At 44.4% G+C, this 21094-nt stretch overlaps 1 protein-coding gene across 1 annotated transcript in view; it reads right to left on the reverse strand.

The window, feature by feature from the left end:
- The window catches only part of BSND (barttin CLCNK type accessory subunit beta), a 41063-nt gene extending 32808 nt beyond the window's left edge, over window positions 1-8255 (reverse strand). The window contains exons 1-2 of the mRNA XM_088479366.1: window positions 8079-8255; window positions 4831-4913 (exon numbers count right to left, since the gene is read on the reverse strand). Of these exons, the coding sequence (XP_088335492.1) occupies window positions 4831-4913; window positions 8079-8255 (260 nt within the window). The remainder of the gene's footprint in view (window positions 1-4830; window positions 4914-8078) is intronic.
- Window positions 8256-21094: the final 12839 nt, after the last annotated feature.

The following is a 21094-nucleotide window of genomic DNA, read 5'->3' on the forward strand; positions in this document are numbered from 1 at the left end:
TATGGAACGGTTTTAAAGATCTCCAGTGATTGTTGGTAGCAGATACAAACGTGATATATTTGTGTATGTATATCCCTGTAAAACCTAGTTAAATTGTGATGTAAGTATTATGGATAACCCAATGGTGGAGGTTTCATCCACCAGAACAGGAGGATTGTCATAGATCATAAAAATATGCATATGATCGTACTGTTTTGAAAGTGTTGTAGTGACAATAACTCACCGGAATGTAAGTTTTTCTCAAAAACACCTGTTGTAATTGTGATGTTTTACCTCTTTTGACCAGTAGTGACACTCACATGTCCTAGGAGGAGTAGTAGTGGAAGGGAAAATATACATCCACTTCCCAGCAGAGGTGGTAAGGCCTGCAATTACTAGGGGTTTTCAATGAGAAAAATACATTTAAGATTGTTCCAAAATTGGTCTTATATTTAAACAGGTTTCACAGGATAATTTTCTGTTATTGCTAAATGAACTGGGTATATCTATTAACAGTTTGTATGTCTAGAATGGATAAGAATTAGTTACATATTGACATACATGTATGATGTATACTAACATTTCTTTCTAGTTCCCTGGAACATCGGAATACAGGTCAAAGTGTATTTAGAATTTCCTAGATTAGGGATAATTGTTTGGAGATTTTCATTAAAAGTGAGAAAGGAAAAGGCATTGTAGGATTTTGACTGCCACCTAGTGGAGAAAACGAGGTAAAGTTGAGTCTGTAAACACTCGTAATTTCAATAAGTTGTGTTTTTTTGAAACTCCAATATGGATCCGACAAAATTCTAAATTGTCACAGTAGGGGGGGGGGAACTACTTCCACTCGAAAAATCTGTTTTTCATCCATGTAGGCAAATCAAGTCAACAGCAGGATATCTGAAGACTGCAGACGGATCGGGTGGAAGACGTCAGATTGGGTAGGGAAGATGGATACATTCTAGAGGACTGATATCTCAAATTTCCTATTCTAGATGCTGACAAGGCCCACCTGCGGACAGATGATATTCCTGGTAGATGATGAAGATAACCGGACGAGACACAGATTGAAATAATCAGGATCCAGATCATCCAGAAGCGTGCCCTCACCCCATTGGGCGAAGACAACATAATAAGAACAATCATAAGTTTTTATTTTATTTTTTAGAACTATGAAAATTATATTGTTATGATTCTTTCCAAATTTAATTCTCTCTCTTTTACCATCTGTATGATCAACCCACATTAACACATACGCTAATATAGTGAAGGATTGCATTACAACCCCGACATTGAATGTGCCTATAGATAATAATATGTGAACAGGCAAAGTCATGTATAATAATAATTATTGTAAATGTTCCTTTAAACATCCTAGATAATGTAGTCTCATTTCCCCAGACTTCCTTTATAGGTTCGATGAGATCCCACATCCTACCCATGGTCCCGTATAGATCCGCTGAGTGCGTATAAGGGCTGCTCTACCCTCTTGAAACGCATTATTAACGGTTCAATGACTGACTCGTGTCATACCATTTAGAACATTGAATAAGAAATTATTATGCATGACTGGAAAGGTTAAGATCAGAATATGATAGTTTTATGTTTACTATCAAAGGGTGGGCTGTCGAAGTCAGATAATTGGATATGATCGCTTTCAATTATTATCTGACGATTTAGTCGTTTATGGTCTGATGAAAAATTGCTTGGACGCTACTCTGCGTCAGCGTAATTCCGATACGCAAAAATATATATTTATATTACTACAAGGTTTAGTGTGGAAAACAGGTTTAATTTGTATGTCTGTGGGTGTTTGCATATGTTTTGAGAGACTCCACATACTGATACAATATGCCTGTAACAAATAATTAAAAATGTAACACAGTCTAAATGCAAGGTTTGGTCAGTGCTGGGAGACAAGTCCTATGGACATGTCTGTGACTAGTAATTGAAAAACACACACGTACTGTGAGGTGCAGACGAGTGTTTTGAATTAACCATTGTTATTAAGTCTGACCATCATTGTATGCCTAAAGGAACTAGCATTTACATTCCAAATAACTAGAAAGGCCTTTGATTACATTGTGATTCCATCAAGTATCTGCTGGCCGTCTCTGATCAGAACAACTCCATTGTCTGTCATTTTTGAACTTAGTTCAGACAGAAGTAATATCAATAATACCAGTTACTGGATATAGCTATATATATATATTAATATATGTGTATATATATATATATATATATATATATAAATCCATGACACTTATGCACATTTGCACAAATATAAATATATATATATATACACATACACTTAAACGATCTCACGTGTATCCACAATGCGTGCACACATATACACAGTTGCTATTGTAAATATAAACACACAGCGCATGTTTGCGCTGTACACAACCCCTGCACACAGCGCACCTTTTACACTACGTGTAGAAGCACAACACATACTTACATATAATCATAAATATACACGCACTCATAAAAGGTTTCTTCACATTAAACGTGATATTAGAGGTTTTATTAGCGAATAATTATGTTGTGAAATGTATGTATATGATATTTAAGGTATAGAAGCTAGTAGACATGTCATGTTTGGTACCATTCTAAATCCCTGTTTATTTGTAGATCATTGGTTCTATCGGTAAGGAGATCGCAGCATGCGTTCGCAAGATATGAATTATAGGTTAGAATGTATCTCTGCATGTAGTATTTTTTATTAGTTCTTCGGAGGGAAACCTACACAAAGAAGCAGTTGGAAAGCTGATCCATAGTTCTGATGACACCATATGAACTAACCAATGAACAGAGTGACCTGAAGCAAGAACCAATGAGCATCTGTTATTCCGTGCCTATGTTGTCTCTGAAACCTTTACCGAATATATGCTTGTGAGCTGGGGCAGTAGTCAGTCATTTCTCTATATATCTTTAGGTGAAGGTGACCGCAAATTTAGGATTGAAATACTGCATACTGGGCCAGTGCGCTCGCGTATGTATCAGTTTGTACCTTTGTATTTACTTGCTTTTTGCGCTAATTGTGTTAGATCTAAGGGCCTGATTCAGAGGACGCTCACAAAAAGTGAGCGCTCGCTCTGAATCAGGACGGGCGCTGTTTTTTTTAGTTGCGGCCACCCACAGCTATTGCGAGCGGCCAGGAAGATGGTCGTGATGGTCAAGACCATCACGGCCATCGGGCTTGCGACGAGACCCTTGTGGTAGGGTCTCGTGGCCGCAAGCCCCAGAGAGCTTCTGGCTCTAATAGAGCCGGAAGCTCTCTCACTGACATCACTGGTGATGTCAGTGGGGCCGCCCACAAATGGCAAACGCCTCCGTTTGTTAAGCCACCCCCCGGCCACGCCTACAAAACGGGGCTAGCGAGTGGGTCTGAATCAGGCCTTAAGCGTGTAACTTTCTTTTTATTGCAATATAACTTTTTGTGCATTGGAACCACAAATGGATTGGAAAGCAATTATTTCTTATGCGACTTGTAGCGCTAAACAGCGACATTTAGGGTGTATAGATTAAAGGGTATCGATAATATTTATATATATATATATATATATATATACAGTATATATAAAACTGCTGATTCCCTCATGAGGCCTGCGATACCCCACTGCATCAGGATGTGTGCTAATTTGTCCTGATGAAAAGGTCCTGTGTGGCCTTGAAATGTTGACCTCTAAGTGTGATATGTCATCTTCTTAATACAAACTTTTGACACAGGTGGAGTCCCGCCTCTTTTTCCTCGCAGTGGGGTATCGTTGGTCTCACAAGGGGATCAACACTGTTTTAACCTAACCTGGGAAGGCACCCTTAATAGTGAATTTATTTATCCAGAGTGCCAACAACTACAAGATTATATATATATATATATATATATATATATGCGTGCGCTACAGCTTTTAATATTGATTGAATTGGAGAAATTTCCACAACTTTTTGCAATAAATCCCCCTAAGGGTGCACATCCACTAGCAAACATAGAAACGGCTGCACGATTACGACATTGTAAACATGCAGTCGTTTCACAGTCTGTGATGTGCCTACACTGATTTGGCTGATTTGCAAACGATTAACAAGCGATTGAACAATAACGATGTCGTTATCATTCAATCGGCCTGTTTAATTGTTTAATCGCTAAGTGGATACGCGCCTTAAGAGGTGGAAATTTTTCCAATTCAATTAATATTAAAAGTTGTTGTGCACCAAAGGTACCCATTTTTTCCATTTCTATTTACAGGTTCTCTACTAGCAGAGGTCCACCTAATTGGTGGTCCGATATATCAACTCACAGAATTTCCATCATAATAGTCAGTCATCGTCTTAATCCTCTTGGGATCTTTGTTAAAATATCATTAAACTAGACACCAGGATCACAACACACCAAGATCCTGTGAGGTTTGAAACGACGACTGACTATTATGATGGAAATTCTGTGAGTTGAATATATTGGATGGTTTAATATATTATATTAGCTATTGCCTGCTGCTTCAGAAAATCCCAGTGTAAAACTCAATTTGCATAAAATTATACAGTAATTCTGCTCCTCCCTAATACACCATTCATTACTAAAGGGCAGACTAGGGGGCCGATTGCCAACATTTATATTTCTATACACAAGACCTTTCACCTTCCTTATCCCCTGATCATAAACGTCATTATTTGTGCTCAGGTTTAATATGATGTACCTAGTAGATAGACTCTGCATATTTTCCATTTTACACATATTAATAATGTTTGACCTTGGATTACAACGAGATGAGTGATGATATGTACAAATACAATGTTTAAGGACATACAGTATACAATTATAGCAGATGAGTTATTTTATAACAGACTTACCAAGACTTCTCTGGGCTTGTAGTAAACATATGGGACTTCTCTGATAAGGGAACAGCTTCCATATGCACAGGAGTAAATGTGATCTGTTAAAATAATATAAGTCATCTACAATAAGTCTCTTATCCTATAAAGCACATAGTAATAGTATAAGAACAACAGGTGCTGAGAATTCCACCCACTAAGACAAGTGCTGCTGTGCATTTGTTATACATACAGACAAATGATTTGCAGGAGAATTGCACTGAATGCAAATATCAAAAGACAGAACACTAATATATACAGAATAATAACAGAGTAGGGATGGCCATCGTCCATTGATGTTTCAAAATCATCGATGATTTATGGCCAATGTTGAATGCTTTTACCACCGATGGCGGAGAACCAGATGATTTCCCGCCATCGATGGTAGCTGTATGCCCGATGGTTGTTGGATGTCCAGCCTCTTTTACAGGCTGAGCTGTCATTCACAGCTCAGCCCCGCCATGGCTCCCAGTAAGAAGCAGAGACAGCCGCAAAAAAACAACAAAGGTAAAACTATTGATGGCACCAGACTGTATAGTTACCAGCCATTGATGGTTTGTGTCACCATCAATGTTAACCATCGATGGATACCATACCGATGGCCATCCCTAGAATAGAGAGAGAAACATCCAGCATATATGGTACTGTGCAGTCAGTCATGTGCAGCAGGGCCCCACCATACCTGTGCTGGCGGGGACCAGTTGGGTCTGTGTCTGTGTGGCTGCCCACCCCTATTCTTGCTCCAGGCAGTCTGGCCATCTTTCCAGCTATGTATTGGTAAAGATGATGCATGTGCAGAAGAGACTAAGGAGTCCGGGACAGTGCCAGAATCTTTGCTATGTGCTGTGCTGGCGCCATCATTCTGAATACATCACAGCATCGGTGCTGCAGAAATGGTGCGGGAGCACACGGACACAGGCAGATCTCTCATGGGGGCAAGATGTGTGGTGCGAAGCCCTGGTGGACCCATGGGCCCGTGTGCACTGTGTAGACTCTGCACCTATTATAAATACGCCACTGTCTTTAAGTGTGAGACAGCGATTCTAGAGGGTTGATTCAATTAAGTGCGATGTCAGCGATTCAGTACGCACATCAGTCGTAAATATGGTAGCCACGGCAAATCCGGGAGGTGTGGTCATGCTCCCCCACCCCCCTTCCCAGGAGACCTGTAACCAAATATTATGCGCGGTGGCATCAGGGGCAGCTCCAGGGAGGGAGAGGTGGTTCAAAGTATGTCTATAGCACCGCAGTTGCAGCTGCTCATCGGGCAGTGAAAGAGAGGAGACTGCTTCTGCTCAGTGGCAGCAGTCTCCTCTCTCTCACTGCTGAATGTGCTGCTGCACTGCTACACAGACGTGGCCACAGCAGTAGTGGGCAGAAGACAAGTTGTCAAGTGAGGCCGGTGGCTGACCCGGGCCCTGCCATCTGGCCTGGGCTTCTTGGCGCCCCTAGATGTGCCTCTCGGCTATACAGGCTTGGCCAGCGGCAGTCAGCAGATAGAAGTTGTGGGAGTGATCGCACTGATCGCCCCATCTTCCATGGAGCCGCCCCCTGTGCTGAGAGAGCACGCGGTGGCGCATACTAGTTTCTAAACTTTTGTGGGGATGGGGCATGGTCATTGGTCACTCCTCCCATATTTGAACATGCCTCCCCTGTCGCCCCCCCTTAATCCGTCCCTGCTCCCAGTACTCGGGCACGTCGCAGCTCTCGATAACCCTGACTTTAACACCACCCTCCCACAGCAGGGGAGGTCCAAGTGGTACAGTGACATCATGATGCCAGAAATGCAAAACAAACACTTTTTAACAACAACAATTTCAGTTATATATAACGGGATATGTAAAAGTACAGTACTGTGCAGAAACCAGATGCTGCAGCTGATATACAGACTAGTAATTATGAACATATGTAATTGTACCTCACAGGCAGACAATGGACCATTTATTTTATAGTAAAAACTTGCACCTTTTTAGGGGCTTCTAGAGTTGGACGACCATCAATATTTTTTTTGTGTAAGATACAAATTTCCATACTACATGCATACAAAATATATATTCGGTATGTATGTGCGTATCCATATTGTTTTCTATCGTGTCCCCTTATACCAGGACCAGCGCAATGAGCGCAGGCAAGAGCGGACATGCATACTGTAGGCTGAGTGTACAGTAAGAGTATGTTTATGTAATGTCACATAACTGGTCAGAGAAGCATTTCCAGGAATGCCTTTTAGGAGGAGGCACGTCTCTAGCAGAGAGTTGAGGGTAGGTGCGCTACCTGACCACTTCTGATTGGCTGCTTGCATGTTGACCACTCCCAGCTGATAGAAATTAAATAATTCACAATACAGCTATACTATACTATATAAAGTAGTGCCCATCATTCCATATTACTATATTGGCATTTCCATTCGGACTACTGCAGGAAAGATTCCCCTTTGATTTTTAAAGGGAAAACAACGGATGTGGACGTATTTGTTTTGCAGTATATTTTATAGTGCACATGTGACTTTGCATTTATTTATAACCATCAAGGCATTTTTTTCTCTCTCGTGTTACATTATTATATTGTGTGCAAGTAGGGTACTGCGACTTTATCATTCATAACTAGCACAAGCACAGCAATTTCCCTTCTTTCACAGATTCATAATATGAATTTCATATATAGTATATTTTGCTAAATATCTTATGAAGAGTCTCATAACTGTATTTAAAGGACCACTGGATCCAAATAACAAGCTAGCTTACATAAAAGCACTAGAAACAACATTCACAAATATATATATATATATAGATATATATATGGATATATATATATATATATATATATATATAAGCATTTCAAGAGCTTGTCAGAACTGGAGATGTTTGAGATAAACCTGTGAATACAAAGTCAGATTGCCTTAGTGAAAGCAAACTTTGGATAACGGAATAATAGCTTGCACCCATCAACACAAGAAATGTAAATAGAATGTTAAACTTCTCTATTTCTTTTGTGAACTTCTAACTTAAACATGAGAATATTATTATTATTATTATTATTATTATTATTATTATTATTAACAATATATATGATATCTTGTATTTACAGTTAGTGATTTTGAATGTTACCCTTTCTTCCTGAACATCTGCAGATTCAAAAGAACGCTGTTCCTGCAAATAATTTTTGCCTCTACGCTGTGCCTGCTTGTTCCCCCGAAAAGATAGTAAAATCAGTGAGCATTCTCCTACCTTGGGGTAACATTGGCAGATGCTCCAGGTGATGCCGACACACACCATGAACACACCCATAGAACAAAACGTAATGTATACTTGGGGCTTATCCACACTCATAATGAACATGCCAATCATAATCAAGAAAAAGCCCAGAACAATGAGTCCGTAGCGAAAGGTTTTATCCTCTGCCATGTCCTTCCAATAAAAAAGAAGATTATTTTGGGATTAGTAGTAAAAGTGAAGGCGTCCAAGTGGCAAGGAGGAATGTAGGCAGCACTTTCCTCCTGTACTTGTCAGACACTGATCTCCAGCATATGACTAGTAGTTTTCTCCATTCACACGTAGCCCATTCCTGCCCAGAGTTGATCAAGCCAGTTCTAAAGGCTATGCAATGAATGCAAATAGATTCCCTAGATTTCCACTCCAGTGATGCTGGACTGCACACCTCTGTGGTCACCTTCCCTGGAGGTATAAATACTTGGGAAACGTCTACACCTGTACCTGTTGTGCTTATAAATGAATCACTGTGTATGGCTCTGGTGAGGGTGGTATTGTCACATAACATATTCCACGCACCATATATGTTTATTGCCGTCACACTCTACACATTACTCCTGGAGCTCATACGTTCTAGTTTTTGCCCCCAATTTAATTTCTAAGTACAGTTTTTATGAGTAGTTTGGAAGTGTATACATGTATACATCATTATAGCTTTTATAAGTGTTTGTGTATAGTTGTTACTTGTGCTCAGTTTATGTTCTGGTTACTGTATTTACTGTATTGTAATCTAATGTTCTGTGCACCCTGTACTGGCCTGTAGGTGCCCTATAAATAAAATGTAATAATAAAATGCACATCTAACACGCTGATTAAAGTCTACTTATTGGGGCTGATGCAGATTTGCAGGCAAGTGGGTTTTTTTTTGGGGGGGGGATCTTAATTGTTTTCGCACTACACATGCTGCGGCACATTGAGGAAGTGTTGACGGAATTACGGTCAATACAGAGTTTTGCATACATGTAAATATTGATGGATCTCTTGCACCAGGGATATGGTGGGTGCACTGATAATGATGATGGCTAAGAAAGAATAAGGAAGGGGTTGTGCGGTCATATAGATACGTCTAACTCTATATCTGCATTTTTCTCCATGGTCGCAATTCGGCAGCAATTATACCGAACTTACGTTCCAATCTGCATTAGCCCCACTGTAGGTAACCATTATTGTAGGCATAGCCAATACGAATAAGAATCCAGACTATCAATGATAAATGTCACAATGTGACAGACGTCTCAGGAATGGCACTCGTCCATAGAGAATTTATAGGTTGATTCTCATGAATATGTCCAATAACTTTCACAGAGCTCCCTTTGCCCTAACTAGGTCAGAGTCTGACTGCATCTACTATAGATACCAAGATTTTAGGCTTTAGCAGCTGATTACTACAAACCGGAAGTATCAGTTGGCATGGAGACCTCCAAATACTCTCTAGCAGGTTGCCACCACTCATGACAATCTGCCATGGTTATGCCTCTTTGTTCTACATGCTTGGTGCCAGTTGTGTGTGTTTCTTATTTCCAGACTTCAGGGAGCCATCTACAGCAGAGGCTTGGTGGAAGAGAGACAGAGTCCTGACTCTAAACCACCCCCAGAAGTTAAGTGACACCAATAGTGGCAGCCAGGGAGGCTCCCCAACTATACCCAACACCCAATATTTAGGAACCAGAAGAAGCATACAAAGTCAGTGCCCTGGAGCTATCAACAGTTTTGGATTGGCAGAACAACCTGAGGATTACAGTCTCCGCTTATTTTTGCTCCTGTGTGCATGGCCAAAAAGCAGGGTGAAATGTGGGCTAGATCAATGCCTTGAATAATCCAATTGTAGCTACTTTACCAGGTACTAGTTGCCATATAAGCTTGGTGGTGCTGATTTGGCGCTGGAGTCAGTATTGGTTATATCTAGGTGCACGCTACATGGATAAGCAATAGATATTGTACTGATTAGTTAGCACGGTACAATACAGTTGGCAGAAAGGAATGGTCACCATCTGATTAAAATAAGCATTACTTTAATTATATATTTACCTCCTGAACAGCACTTAAGTTGCACAGCCCTCAATTGCCTCTGCTAACAGGGAGACGCCTGAGTTAGCACTTTCTTATCCAGGGTTGTCACATTTGTTCACTCAGAAGGATTCATTTTAGCTAGTGAGGGATTTGTACTGTCAATGTTGAGAAGCTTAGTCTACTCTAATGGAGCTTGTCCAGTTTTTCTCCCAGGACTGCCGAAAGGCAGTATGAACATCGCTACTGGGAGCCCACAGGCCAGGCCCTCTAACGTATCTAGCTGGGATTAATTGAAGAGACTGAGAGACACAGTACAGAATGAGGATCCTAAAGGATGCTCAGGCAAGATGAATCTCAAGGTATTAATGGTCAAGGAAGAGCAGGATCTAGTGCACAGTAATTCCACACAATAGACGCTGAAGCAAGGCAAAAGGACTTAATACTCTGATGGCCTTTTGCAGCCAGAGTGACACTTAAATAGGCAGCTCTCATTCAAGCTTCGCACACGCATGATGTCAGCTAATCGATCCTTTAAGTTATAGCGGCTACGGCCAATACCACTTGCCAGTACCTAGAGGGCGCCCTGGACAGGGAATGGTGGCAGGACAAAGAGAAGGATGCTGGAGATGGATTCGTATGGCGAACAGTAGAAGGGGAACAAACACGTGAGAACACATGGCAAGAGACAGGACACCCCCACTGGACTGAGAAGGCGATAATCGCTGTTTTCTCCTGGGGGTTATCACTCTACAGGGCCTAGTTATCATTAAATATTTGCTCCATATTGCCTGAAACCACCTATTTTCGGGGGATACCCATAAATATTTAGTATAACCCCAATTTATGAAGGAGGTAGCGCAGCAAATATCTGCAGATGGTGTTGTGATGCTGTAGCCTATATACACTTTGTAAAATTTACTGGGGCCGAAACCCTCCACCAGCAATAGCCGCCACGTATGCACGGTCAGTATACCACACATGTGCAGGAGTGCTGAGGCATGTGTGTGCTATTTAATAAATCTGGGAAGTGTAATCGCATCCTGCAATGTGATCATGGGCGCTAATATCGGGCGTGTCACGCAGAAACCTTATACAGTTAATTCAGCTATCTGATGGGTGTATTTATTTATTTTGGGGGATTCAGTGATTTAATTATGTGACCTCTGAAGACAACTGCTTAAAACAGGGTTTATCTAGGTACAAAATGGTGAATAGTTTTCAGTTATTTACCGTCAATCAGTTAATTGTCCGTTTTTATCTATATAATAAGTGAGAAAGTGTGTCTGTCTGTCTGTCTGTTCTTTATGTATGGGCAGAGTATTGTACCTAGCTCCACCAAATTTGGCAAGGTGGTGTAATTTGATCAGGATTAGGTTTTGCCTAGGTTTGAACTCTGTGCCCGATTCAGACCCGCTCGCTAAGCTGCTTTCGCTCGCAACCGTCCGATTGTCGCAAACTGTGCATTTGGATAAGCCGCAGTGCGCATGCGCGAACCACTCACTGCGTTTGGGAGACGATTGCTCTCTGCATACTTCCAGAGCGCTAGTTTGAGTGACAGAACGGGGCGTCTGTGGGTGGAGGCTGGGGCTGGTCTGTGTAAACGGGGTGTGCTTGCACTAGCGCAGGCGTGGCTGGGCAGTTTTACACCAATGTAAAGGCGTCCATAATTACCTCACAGCGTCAGCATACACATCACGTCACTGTGCTGTTTCACACACAGTGGTGTTCACCATGTTTGCGATAGCCTAGGGTCTACCTCAAGCACTGTTGCTGGTTCGACATTGCCTGATGGTACCAATGTTTTCATACATTTCCTGGAAATTACGTCTGTAAATGGGCGACTTTACTCTAGGCTGGTGGGCATCTGACTTCACCCGGCGATCGCACGTTAAGACATAGGAGGTGTCCTCATGCCTTAGCGTGCGATCGCATCATTTGCATATTTTCTTTCCTTCAACCTTTCTTTTCTTCAACCCGGGCAACGCCTGGATTCCCAGCTAGTTTCTAATAACTCGAGGAGGAGTAAATGTTTTGGGTTTTTTTTCTTTTATATTACAAGGTATTTTGTGATAATTAGTAGTAATTCCCAAATGAATCCATTTGGATTTCATGATGTAAAAACAAACAAACAGGGGGGAGTACTTTATTTGAATACTCAATCAATAAATACACAGAACAACATATATATGGTATCGCAGCACAGCATTAGTGGTATGGAGTATGAGAAAGAAATATTATACATTAGTTTTGCCTAGTACCCTATTAGCATTATTATTATTTTTTACCACCAGTAAATTATTGGACGAGCCCATTTATACGGGATGTAGTCGGCATCCCGGCATGCGGGATGCAGACGGACAAAATACCGGCGCCAAAATCCTGGCAGGTCAGGATCCCGGCACCAGTATCCCGACCGCCGGCATCCCGAAGGTAAGTATTGGGGGTTAGGGGAGGTTTAGGGTGCAGGGTTAAGCACTAGGGGGAGGGTTAGAGTTAGGTACCAGGGAGGGAGGGTTGGATTAGGGTGCGGGGAGGGGGAGGTTAGGTTTAGGCACTAGGGAGGGTAGATTAGATTTAGGCACCGGGGAGGGAGGGTTAGGGTAGGGGTTAGGGTTAAGCACTAGGGGGAGGGTTAGAGTTAGGCACCGGGGAGGGAGGGTTAGGATTAGGGTGCAGGGAGGGGGAGGTTATGTTTAGGCACTAGGGGGGGTAGATTAGATTTAGGCACCGGAGAGGGAGGGTTAGGGTAGGGGTTAGTGTTAGACTTACCTTATTTTCTTATGGGTGTCGGGATTCGGCAATCCATACCCATACAGGTATCAACCTAAACCACAGGCCTGTGTTAGATTTCCAATTTTTCCATAAAGTGGGAGCATAGGGCCTGATTGAGGGATGTACGCTAATGCCACCGCAACTGCGATCCCGTACGCATCTGCTGTGCAAATATATGCTAATATTGCAGTCAGTATTGAGACTGACTTTGCAAATCCAATCCACCTGTGTACAAAGACGCAGCATCAGCCGCAGATACTCCAATTATCGGTCTTCTCAGTAACCCGATGGTTGTGTTAACTGAGACGCCGAAGCCATTTTTCTTGCACATGGAATCGCAGACGCAGGATGTGACATGCCTTATTAAATCTTAACGGTTATGACATGCCTGCGTTCTTTCCGACTCTCCCCATTACTTCCCCCAAACGCTCCCTGACTGTCCATCACACTGTGAGTAAATAGACGCGAGCGACTATGGTAATGTACCTCGATGCATGGCGCAGGGGCGCCGAGAGGGGGGGGAGGCGGGTACAATTTACCCGGGCCCGGGCTTCCAGAGGGGCCCGCGGGGGCCCGGGTCCGGCGCCGCCCCCCCTCCCTCCTCACTCTCTACCAGCACACAGCGTGTGAGATGCAGTGGGAGATTGCTGTGGCTGCTGCTTAGCAGCCACAGCAATCTCCTATGCCTGAGGGGGGGAGCGATCACACTGATCGCGCCCCCCCTGGCTTTGCGACGGGCTGAGGGGCTCGCAGCGCCCCCCCTCCCCGGGCGTGCGCGGCGGTGCAAATGTATACTTTTTTGTACTTTTTTATTCAAGGGGGCGTGGCCACGCCTCCCGCCTATCGCCTCCCCCTCTTTACCGGGGCCCGGCAGCGCTCTCAACGGCCCTGCGCATGCGCAATGTGAATTAGACACAAGCGCAGTTTACTGATAATCACTTATCTGCAAAAATTATCAGCATAGCATCAAGCCTAATGTGCCCAGGAGAGTAGCAAACTGAGGGGTCTATTTACAAAGCAGTGTTAGGAGACAGAGTGAAAAGTGATAAGAAAGTGATAAGGTGCCAGCCAATCAGCTCCCAACTGTCATCTCACAGGCTGTGTTTGCAAAATGACAGTTGGGAGCTGATTGGCTGGCACCTTATCACTTTCTTATCACTCTGTCTCCTAACACTGCTTAGTAAATAGACCCATAGAATTTCTAAGCACTTTATGAATTTCCTTCTACTGACCTTCAACTCCCCTTGTCAATATGCTGGCAATTAGATCAGGCTGGCTGAACTCAAATATGACCCTTGTCGTGTTAGTGGAAATATCCAGAGATCCACATCTATATCATTCAGTAAAACAGAACAAAGGCGCGGCACTGCCTGCAAAGATTATATTCAAAAGAGGATTTCATAGAATGTAATACAGCATTTATTGTATTTAAGCAACATAAATTAAACAGCATATATGGGCAAAGCTGCCAAGATTTGAGAACAATCTCCAGGGACATGTGTTACATGGAAAGGTGTGGGGCATTAACCATTTCATGTGACATAGCTGGCAGCATAAGCAATCAATTATCTTTAATGACAGGATGAATAATACATGGATTGTTGTTCAATCATTTATTTGTACAGACGTATGCTTTGGAAGTTGGAACCCTATAATGATGGTGGGATACGATGGGGGCAACATGAGATAAATACGGGCCTGCTTAATGATGCAAAACAATAACAGATACTGAGAATTGCACCCGGAAAATATAGAAGAAGAAAGTTGTGCTCTGCAGATAGTCAACAATTCCACAGGGCTGTCAATGAAAATGAATAAGAACAGTTGTCAAATATGCCTAAAACTATTCAATTGATCTCTCTACCCATAAATTAGAGGATTGGCCTCACAGTCACCTTGGCTTTAGCATCCAACTACCACTACAAAAACCCTCATATAGGATCTTATTCAGCGTAAGACGTATCAGCAATGGCAAAATGCAATTGCAGATTCATTCGCATCCTTGGGACCTATTTAGAATGAGTTGCATATGCAAGTCTTGATCAGTACTGCAGGAGGTGGGGCTCGGCTGGTGTGGGTGTGTCTGGGGGTGGTGGCAATAGGCAGGACTTGTTGGAGGTGGGCGGGTGTGATTATGCAATTGCGTCATTGTAACCACGCCCCCCGCTAAGCAATGGCAAGATTACCTGCATTGTTGAGCAGGGGGCAGTGCCACAATGAACGCGAATCGCCTCATCGGACGCCTGTGCCGTCCACTTCACTGGGGAAGTGGGTGGCCCAAGCTACGGGAGACTTGTCCACCTTTCCAGGTGGTCGGGAGTGCCACCCGATTTTCGGGAGCCTCCTGCCATTCCAGGAGGGTAGTCAGGTATGACACAAAGGAATCACATTAGTTAGTGGCTGCAAAGAGCAGATAATAAGGGGTATATTTACTAAAGTGCGGGTTTTTAAAAGTGGAAATGTTGCCTATGGCAACCAATCAGATTCTAACTATTATCTGCTAGATGGTGCTAGATAAATTTTAAGTAGAATCTGATTGGTTGCTATAGGCAACATTTCCACTTTTAAAAACCCGCACATTAGTAAATATACCCATACCTCCCAACATGCAGGAGAGTCCCTTTTTCTTGGGACTATCCCACCTGCAGGCTGCAGTGTCCCACGGTGGGAGGAAAGTTGGGGGGAGCACGCATGCATAGCAGAGTAGCGGGTAATCAGAGAGAAATAAATGCTGTGCGCATGCCAACGGCATCTATTCCCAGTGCAGGGAGAAAGCCCGTAGGGCAGCCCATCATCTTAGGGATGCTGGATGCGCCCATTAGTGATGTAAACGGTGGGGTGCCGCTAGGCCAAGCTCCCTTTGTGGACAGGTCACTCCCCCTTTTCGGAAGCACACGCCGGGGTCCCGGGCTGTCAAAGTCAAATGTTGAGAGGTATGTATACCTCTAAGTATCCAAGTGGATCAATGCATCTGCAATGCTTAGCTAAACAGACGCAGATATAATTTATTTATTTTTTATTATTTTTTAAATGATAACACTTTAGAACAGTGTTTCCCAACCTCAGTCCTCAAGGTTCACTATCGGCCCAGGGTTTAAGGATATCCATGCTTGACCACAGATGGCTAAAGGAAAGTAACTCAGGTACTAATTAAGTCACTTGTGTTCAAGTATGGCTATCCTTAAAACCTGGACTGTTAGGGGTAAATTGAGAGTTTTTAGAAGTGAGTTGTAGAAGTGATGTTGCCCATAGCAACCAATCAGATTTTAGCTATTATCTTCTAGAAGGTACTAGTTAGATGTTAAGTAGAATCTGATTGGTTGCTATGGGCAACACCTCTTCTAAAACCCACTCCTAAAAACTTTCACTTTAGTAAATTTACTCCTTACTGTGTCTTGAGGACTGAAGTTGGGAAACACTGCTTTAGAATATATGTGCAGGCCAGTGGCGTAACTATAAATTTTGATCCTCCCTGCCAAAAATGTTTCTGTCCCCCCCCCCTCCCCTCGGCATTTTGGTAAAATAATTACAGGGCCATTTATACACAATTTGGCCCCCAGTTCAAAAGTAAAAAATGTGCTCCCACCCCCCCTAGACAGTTTACAGTATACAGTAGTGCCCCTTATACAGTGCCCCCAGAAGTGGTCCCCCTATGCAGTGCTCCAGGTAGTCATCCCCCTATGCAGTGCCCCTTATATAATGCGCTCAGTAGTAGACCCCCTTAGTGACCCCAGTACTAACCCCCCAGCAGTGCCCCCAGTAGTAGTAGTCCTCCCCCAGCAATGCCCCCAGTAGTAGTGGTCCCACCCAGTAATGGTCCCACCAGTGCAGTGCCCCCAGTAGTGGTCCCACCAGTGCCTCTAGTAGTAGTCCCCCCAACAATGCCCCCAGTAGTAGCCCCCCACCAGCAATGTCCCCAGTAGTAGTTCCACCCCAGCAATGCCCCCAGTAGTAGTCCCCCCCAGCAATGCCCCCAGTAGTAATCCCCCCCAGCAATGCCCCCAGTAGTAGTCCCCCCAGCAATGCCCCCAGTAGTAGTCCTCCCTCCCAGCAATGCCCCCAGTAGTAGTAAACAACCCCTCCCAGCAATGCCCCCAGTAGTAGTCCCCCCTCCCAGCAATGCCCCCAGTAGTAGTCCCCTCTTCCAGCAACACCCCCAGTAGTAGTAGTAAACAACCCCCCCAGCAGTAGGACCTCTAGCATCTGTCTCCTCCTAGGCGGCGGCCATTTTTGGAGGGCCGTTTTCTGCAGATTCCATGCGGATGGCTAGTCCGCATGGAATCTGCAGCCACCTCGCCCCACAAACCTCCGCGCCCCCAAGCCACTGCGGGGTCTGCGGGGGCTGTAGTTACGCCACTGGTGCAGGCTTACCCATTCGCTATTGAGTCTTAAGTCTAATTGCATAAATGGCGGTGTTTTTAGCATATGCGAACACACACAGACATCACTTTGAACTTTTCACTAACATGAGGATCAGAGCACACCTATCTCTGACCCCCTCCATGAGGTTGTGCCCTTTCTGTACACGACCACGGTCTCTACCCCACCCCCCCAGGCCGCGCCCGGCTCCTTACTAAAGGCGCCACTCTTCAGCTCCGTCTTCCGGGTCCCACAGTGTACTGTGGGAGTCAGAAGGAAACTGGGAGTGTGTTTGTACCCGGAGAAACGTGTCAAGGATCTACCCTTATGCTGCACTGAGACTGCCTATTACGGAGCATACACCGGCCACAGACAGCCAATCTTCAAGGCACCTGTGAGACGCTCTCTGTCACTGAAACGGCATACAGCTTAGTATTGAAATACTACGGGATAGCGAGTGCTCGAATACAGTGGAGCACACACCGGAGTGGAGGTGTCCAAGCCATCAGACGGATTCTCTCCAAACAGCGGAGAGACAGCTCACCGACAAAGCGCTGGCTGACATTTACTGGTGAGTAAATCCAACAACCTCTGGAAAGGTATATATCGGACCTCCCACCAGGTGAACTAATTCCTCCATCTACATACTATCCCCGCAAGTATTATCAACCAACAATTAAAATTTGCAACGTATAAATACCTTTTGATACAGACTTACCTCTGACTAATCAGACAGTATCACTTTGGGAACACTGAATTGGAAAAATGTTTTAGGATAACACACTTAGTAACATTGCCACAGTGAAACTGCGGACTGTTACATATTTAATAGTGTGGCTAATCACCGACTCTTATTCTACATATCCTCAAAGGATTTAACTGTTTTGATATATAATACTCTTAATGTATTTTACATGTCCATGTAGACTTTTAGAGACTGGAATATAATATATTGCTACGTCTTGTTAGGATTTTTTAGGCTGTTTAACTGTTCCTTTACAGTCTTCAGCTATCAATATTATTATGTTATTTTAGGAATACCATGCATTAAGGGCCTGATTCAGAGCCGCTCGTAAGTGGCCGCTAGTTCGCTCCGAGCGATGTTCGCAAATCTGTGCATGCGTATGGGTTGTAGTACGCATGCGCGAACCAGTCAGTGCGGTCGGAAATCATGTGCTCGCAAAATAGTGAATGCCTGCTAATTTGAGTGACAGGATGAGGCGTTTGTGGGTGGTAACAGGGGAAGGTGCTTGAAAACGGGGAGTGGAGATCCGAACGCAGGTGTGCCAAACAGTCAAAACGGGCGTTTTAAGTGTGTGCATAATTAACAAAGCAGCGTCATCGACCACGTCACTTGGTTGTCTTTTAGCCTGAACTGCTCGCATGATTGCGGTAGGAAAATGCAACCACAAGTACTGCGAGCAATTCAGACGCCTTTCGATGTACTCGATTAATCAAATAAATAGCGGAGATGACGTATGATGCGAGCGGCCAGGGGGCGTTTTTTCCAAAATAGTGAGTGCATGTTTCGTTCGCTCGTTCAGACATAGAGGCGTCAACAGACCACAAAGAGCGAGCGCTTCATTTAAATAGCCAGCCCCTTTTCCTGAACGAGCGTCCGCAAATAGCGTCCGGCTCTGAATCAGGTCCTAAGTGTATAATAAATTATTTCTATTGAATTCCATACGGCGCTTCACTTTTTTTCCCTACCTTTTGATATATATATATATATATACTGCGTATATATAAATACTTCTGCCTGCGCCCCACTCTTCTTACTCATTTAGCCCCTCAGGTGAAAATGACTTTGCACAGGTTGAGTGGCGATAAGTTTTGTGTTTTATTTATATATATATATATATATATATATATATAAATATTTTTTTAACACAAAACTTATCCGGTACTTCACCTGTGCAAGTCATTTTCACCTGAGGGGCTAAATGAGTACGGGGGGTGGAAGTCTAGCACCGGACCTGGTTTAGTGTATATATTTTAAACAATTTAACAATTTCTAAAGATAAAAGGGCTGTGGGAGTGTAGACAAAATTGCGGGTTATTGAGAGTTGTGCATTCAGATGAATCCCTTGGAGCAAGCATATGACTGGTGGAAGACTGCACTGTGGAGCTGATTCTGGGGCGCACGGAAAATCAATATTTGCGCAAATGGCTGATGTTTTTCAACTGCAAATGCATCAAAATTACTAAAAAGTCGCTGAGCGCATGCATCCCAAAGTGTATACACACAGAATAGCAGTAGTGATTGAGACGCAGAATCTCAGAAATGTATTGGGTGTTCTAGAGTGGTGAATGGGACAGGCTTGCCTACCCTCCCGATTTGGCCGGGAGCCTCCCAAATATCGGGTGCCGCTCTCAGCCCCCCGGAAAGCCTCTCGATATTCCCCAACCATCCCGACCTCCCCCAAAATACACTAGAAATCCCAGCAGCGGGGGGGGCGGTAACGTGATTTGCGCTGATTCGCGTCATCGTCGCCTTGCCCCCTGCTTCATAGTGCGGAAAATAACGGCATTGTGAAGAGGGGGCGGGGCCACGATGATGCGATCGCGCGGCCCCACCCCCGGATCCACCCCAACGTGTTACAGCTGTCCGGACACGCCCCACGCTGGTAGCCGACAATCAGCTCCCTCCCGGAAGGAGGGAGCTGATTGTCGGCAAGTATGGAATGGGAGTGTTATTGGAATGCCGTGGGCATGTCACCAGGGCCACCATCAGAGGGGGACTGCTGAGACTGGAGCCCCGGGCCCGGACAGAAAGGCCTGCCCACCCACCTCCTTGCAATATATATATATATATATATATATATATATATGTGTGTGTGTGTATATATATATATATTTATTTTTATTTTTTTTTGAGATTCGGTACGTGATGTCATGACGTCACACCTCGCTGCTGAAAGAGAGGAGCTGCATTGCATGAGGAGTAGGACTCAGAGCAACAAGTAGAAGGTAAGTGGGGGCTGACTGGGGCTGGAGACACAGAAGGGGGGCTGGCTGGGGACACAGAAGGGGAGCTGGCTGGGGACACAGAAGGGGAGCTGGCAGGGGACACAGAAAGGGGGCTGGCTGAGGAGATAGAAGGGTGTCTGTCAGGAGACACAGAAGGAGGGCTGGCAGGAGACACAGAAGGAGCACTGGCAGGAGACACAGAAGGAGGGCTAGCTGGAGACACAGAAGGAGGGCTGGCTGGACACACAAAAGGCGATTTGGCAGGAGACACAGAAGGAGGGCTGGCAGGAGACACAGAAGGAGCGCTGGCAGGAGACACAGAAGGAGCACTGGCAGGAGATACAGAAGGAGCACTGGCAGGAGATACAGAAGGGGGGCTAGCAAGAAACACAGAAGGAGCGCTGGCAGGAGACACCGAAGGAGGGCTGGTTGGAGACACAGAAGGAGGGCTGGCTGGACACACAGAAGAAAGGCTGGCTGGACATACAGAAGGAGGGCTGGCTGGACACACAGAAGGCGATCTGGCAGGAGACACAGACGGAGGGCTGGCAGGAGACACAGACGGAGGGCTAGCTGGGGAGACAGAGGGAGGAACTGGAAAGACATTGCAGGGCTGGAGTTGCAGAAACACTTGTGGGGGGGATGCCTATTTTGTCAGTCCCTGCGTGTCACATGACTAGTTGTTTCTTCCCTTGAATTGTAGGACATACTCTGACAGAGAGCCTGCACATAGCATGGGGTTGATGCTGCGTCTAAAGCCGCACAAAGTTGGCATCTCAGTCCTTGTTTATTCAGATGCAGGCTTGTACGTAAATGGAGGGCTCTTTTTAGCATTAGCTAAAGCGGCCGCAGCAGCGTGCGAT

The sequence above is a fragment of the Taudactylus pleione genome, unplaced genomic scaffold (genome assembly GCF_031769625.1).
Source record: "Taudactylus pleione unplaced genomic scaffold, aTauple2 ptg000230l, whole genome shotgun sequence".
In the NCBI taxonomy this organism is placed as follows: Eukaryota; Metazoa; Chordata; class Amphibia; order Anura; family Myobatrachidae; genus Taudactylus; species Taudactylus pleione.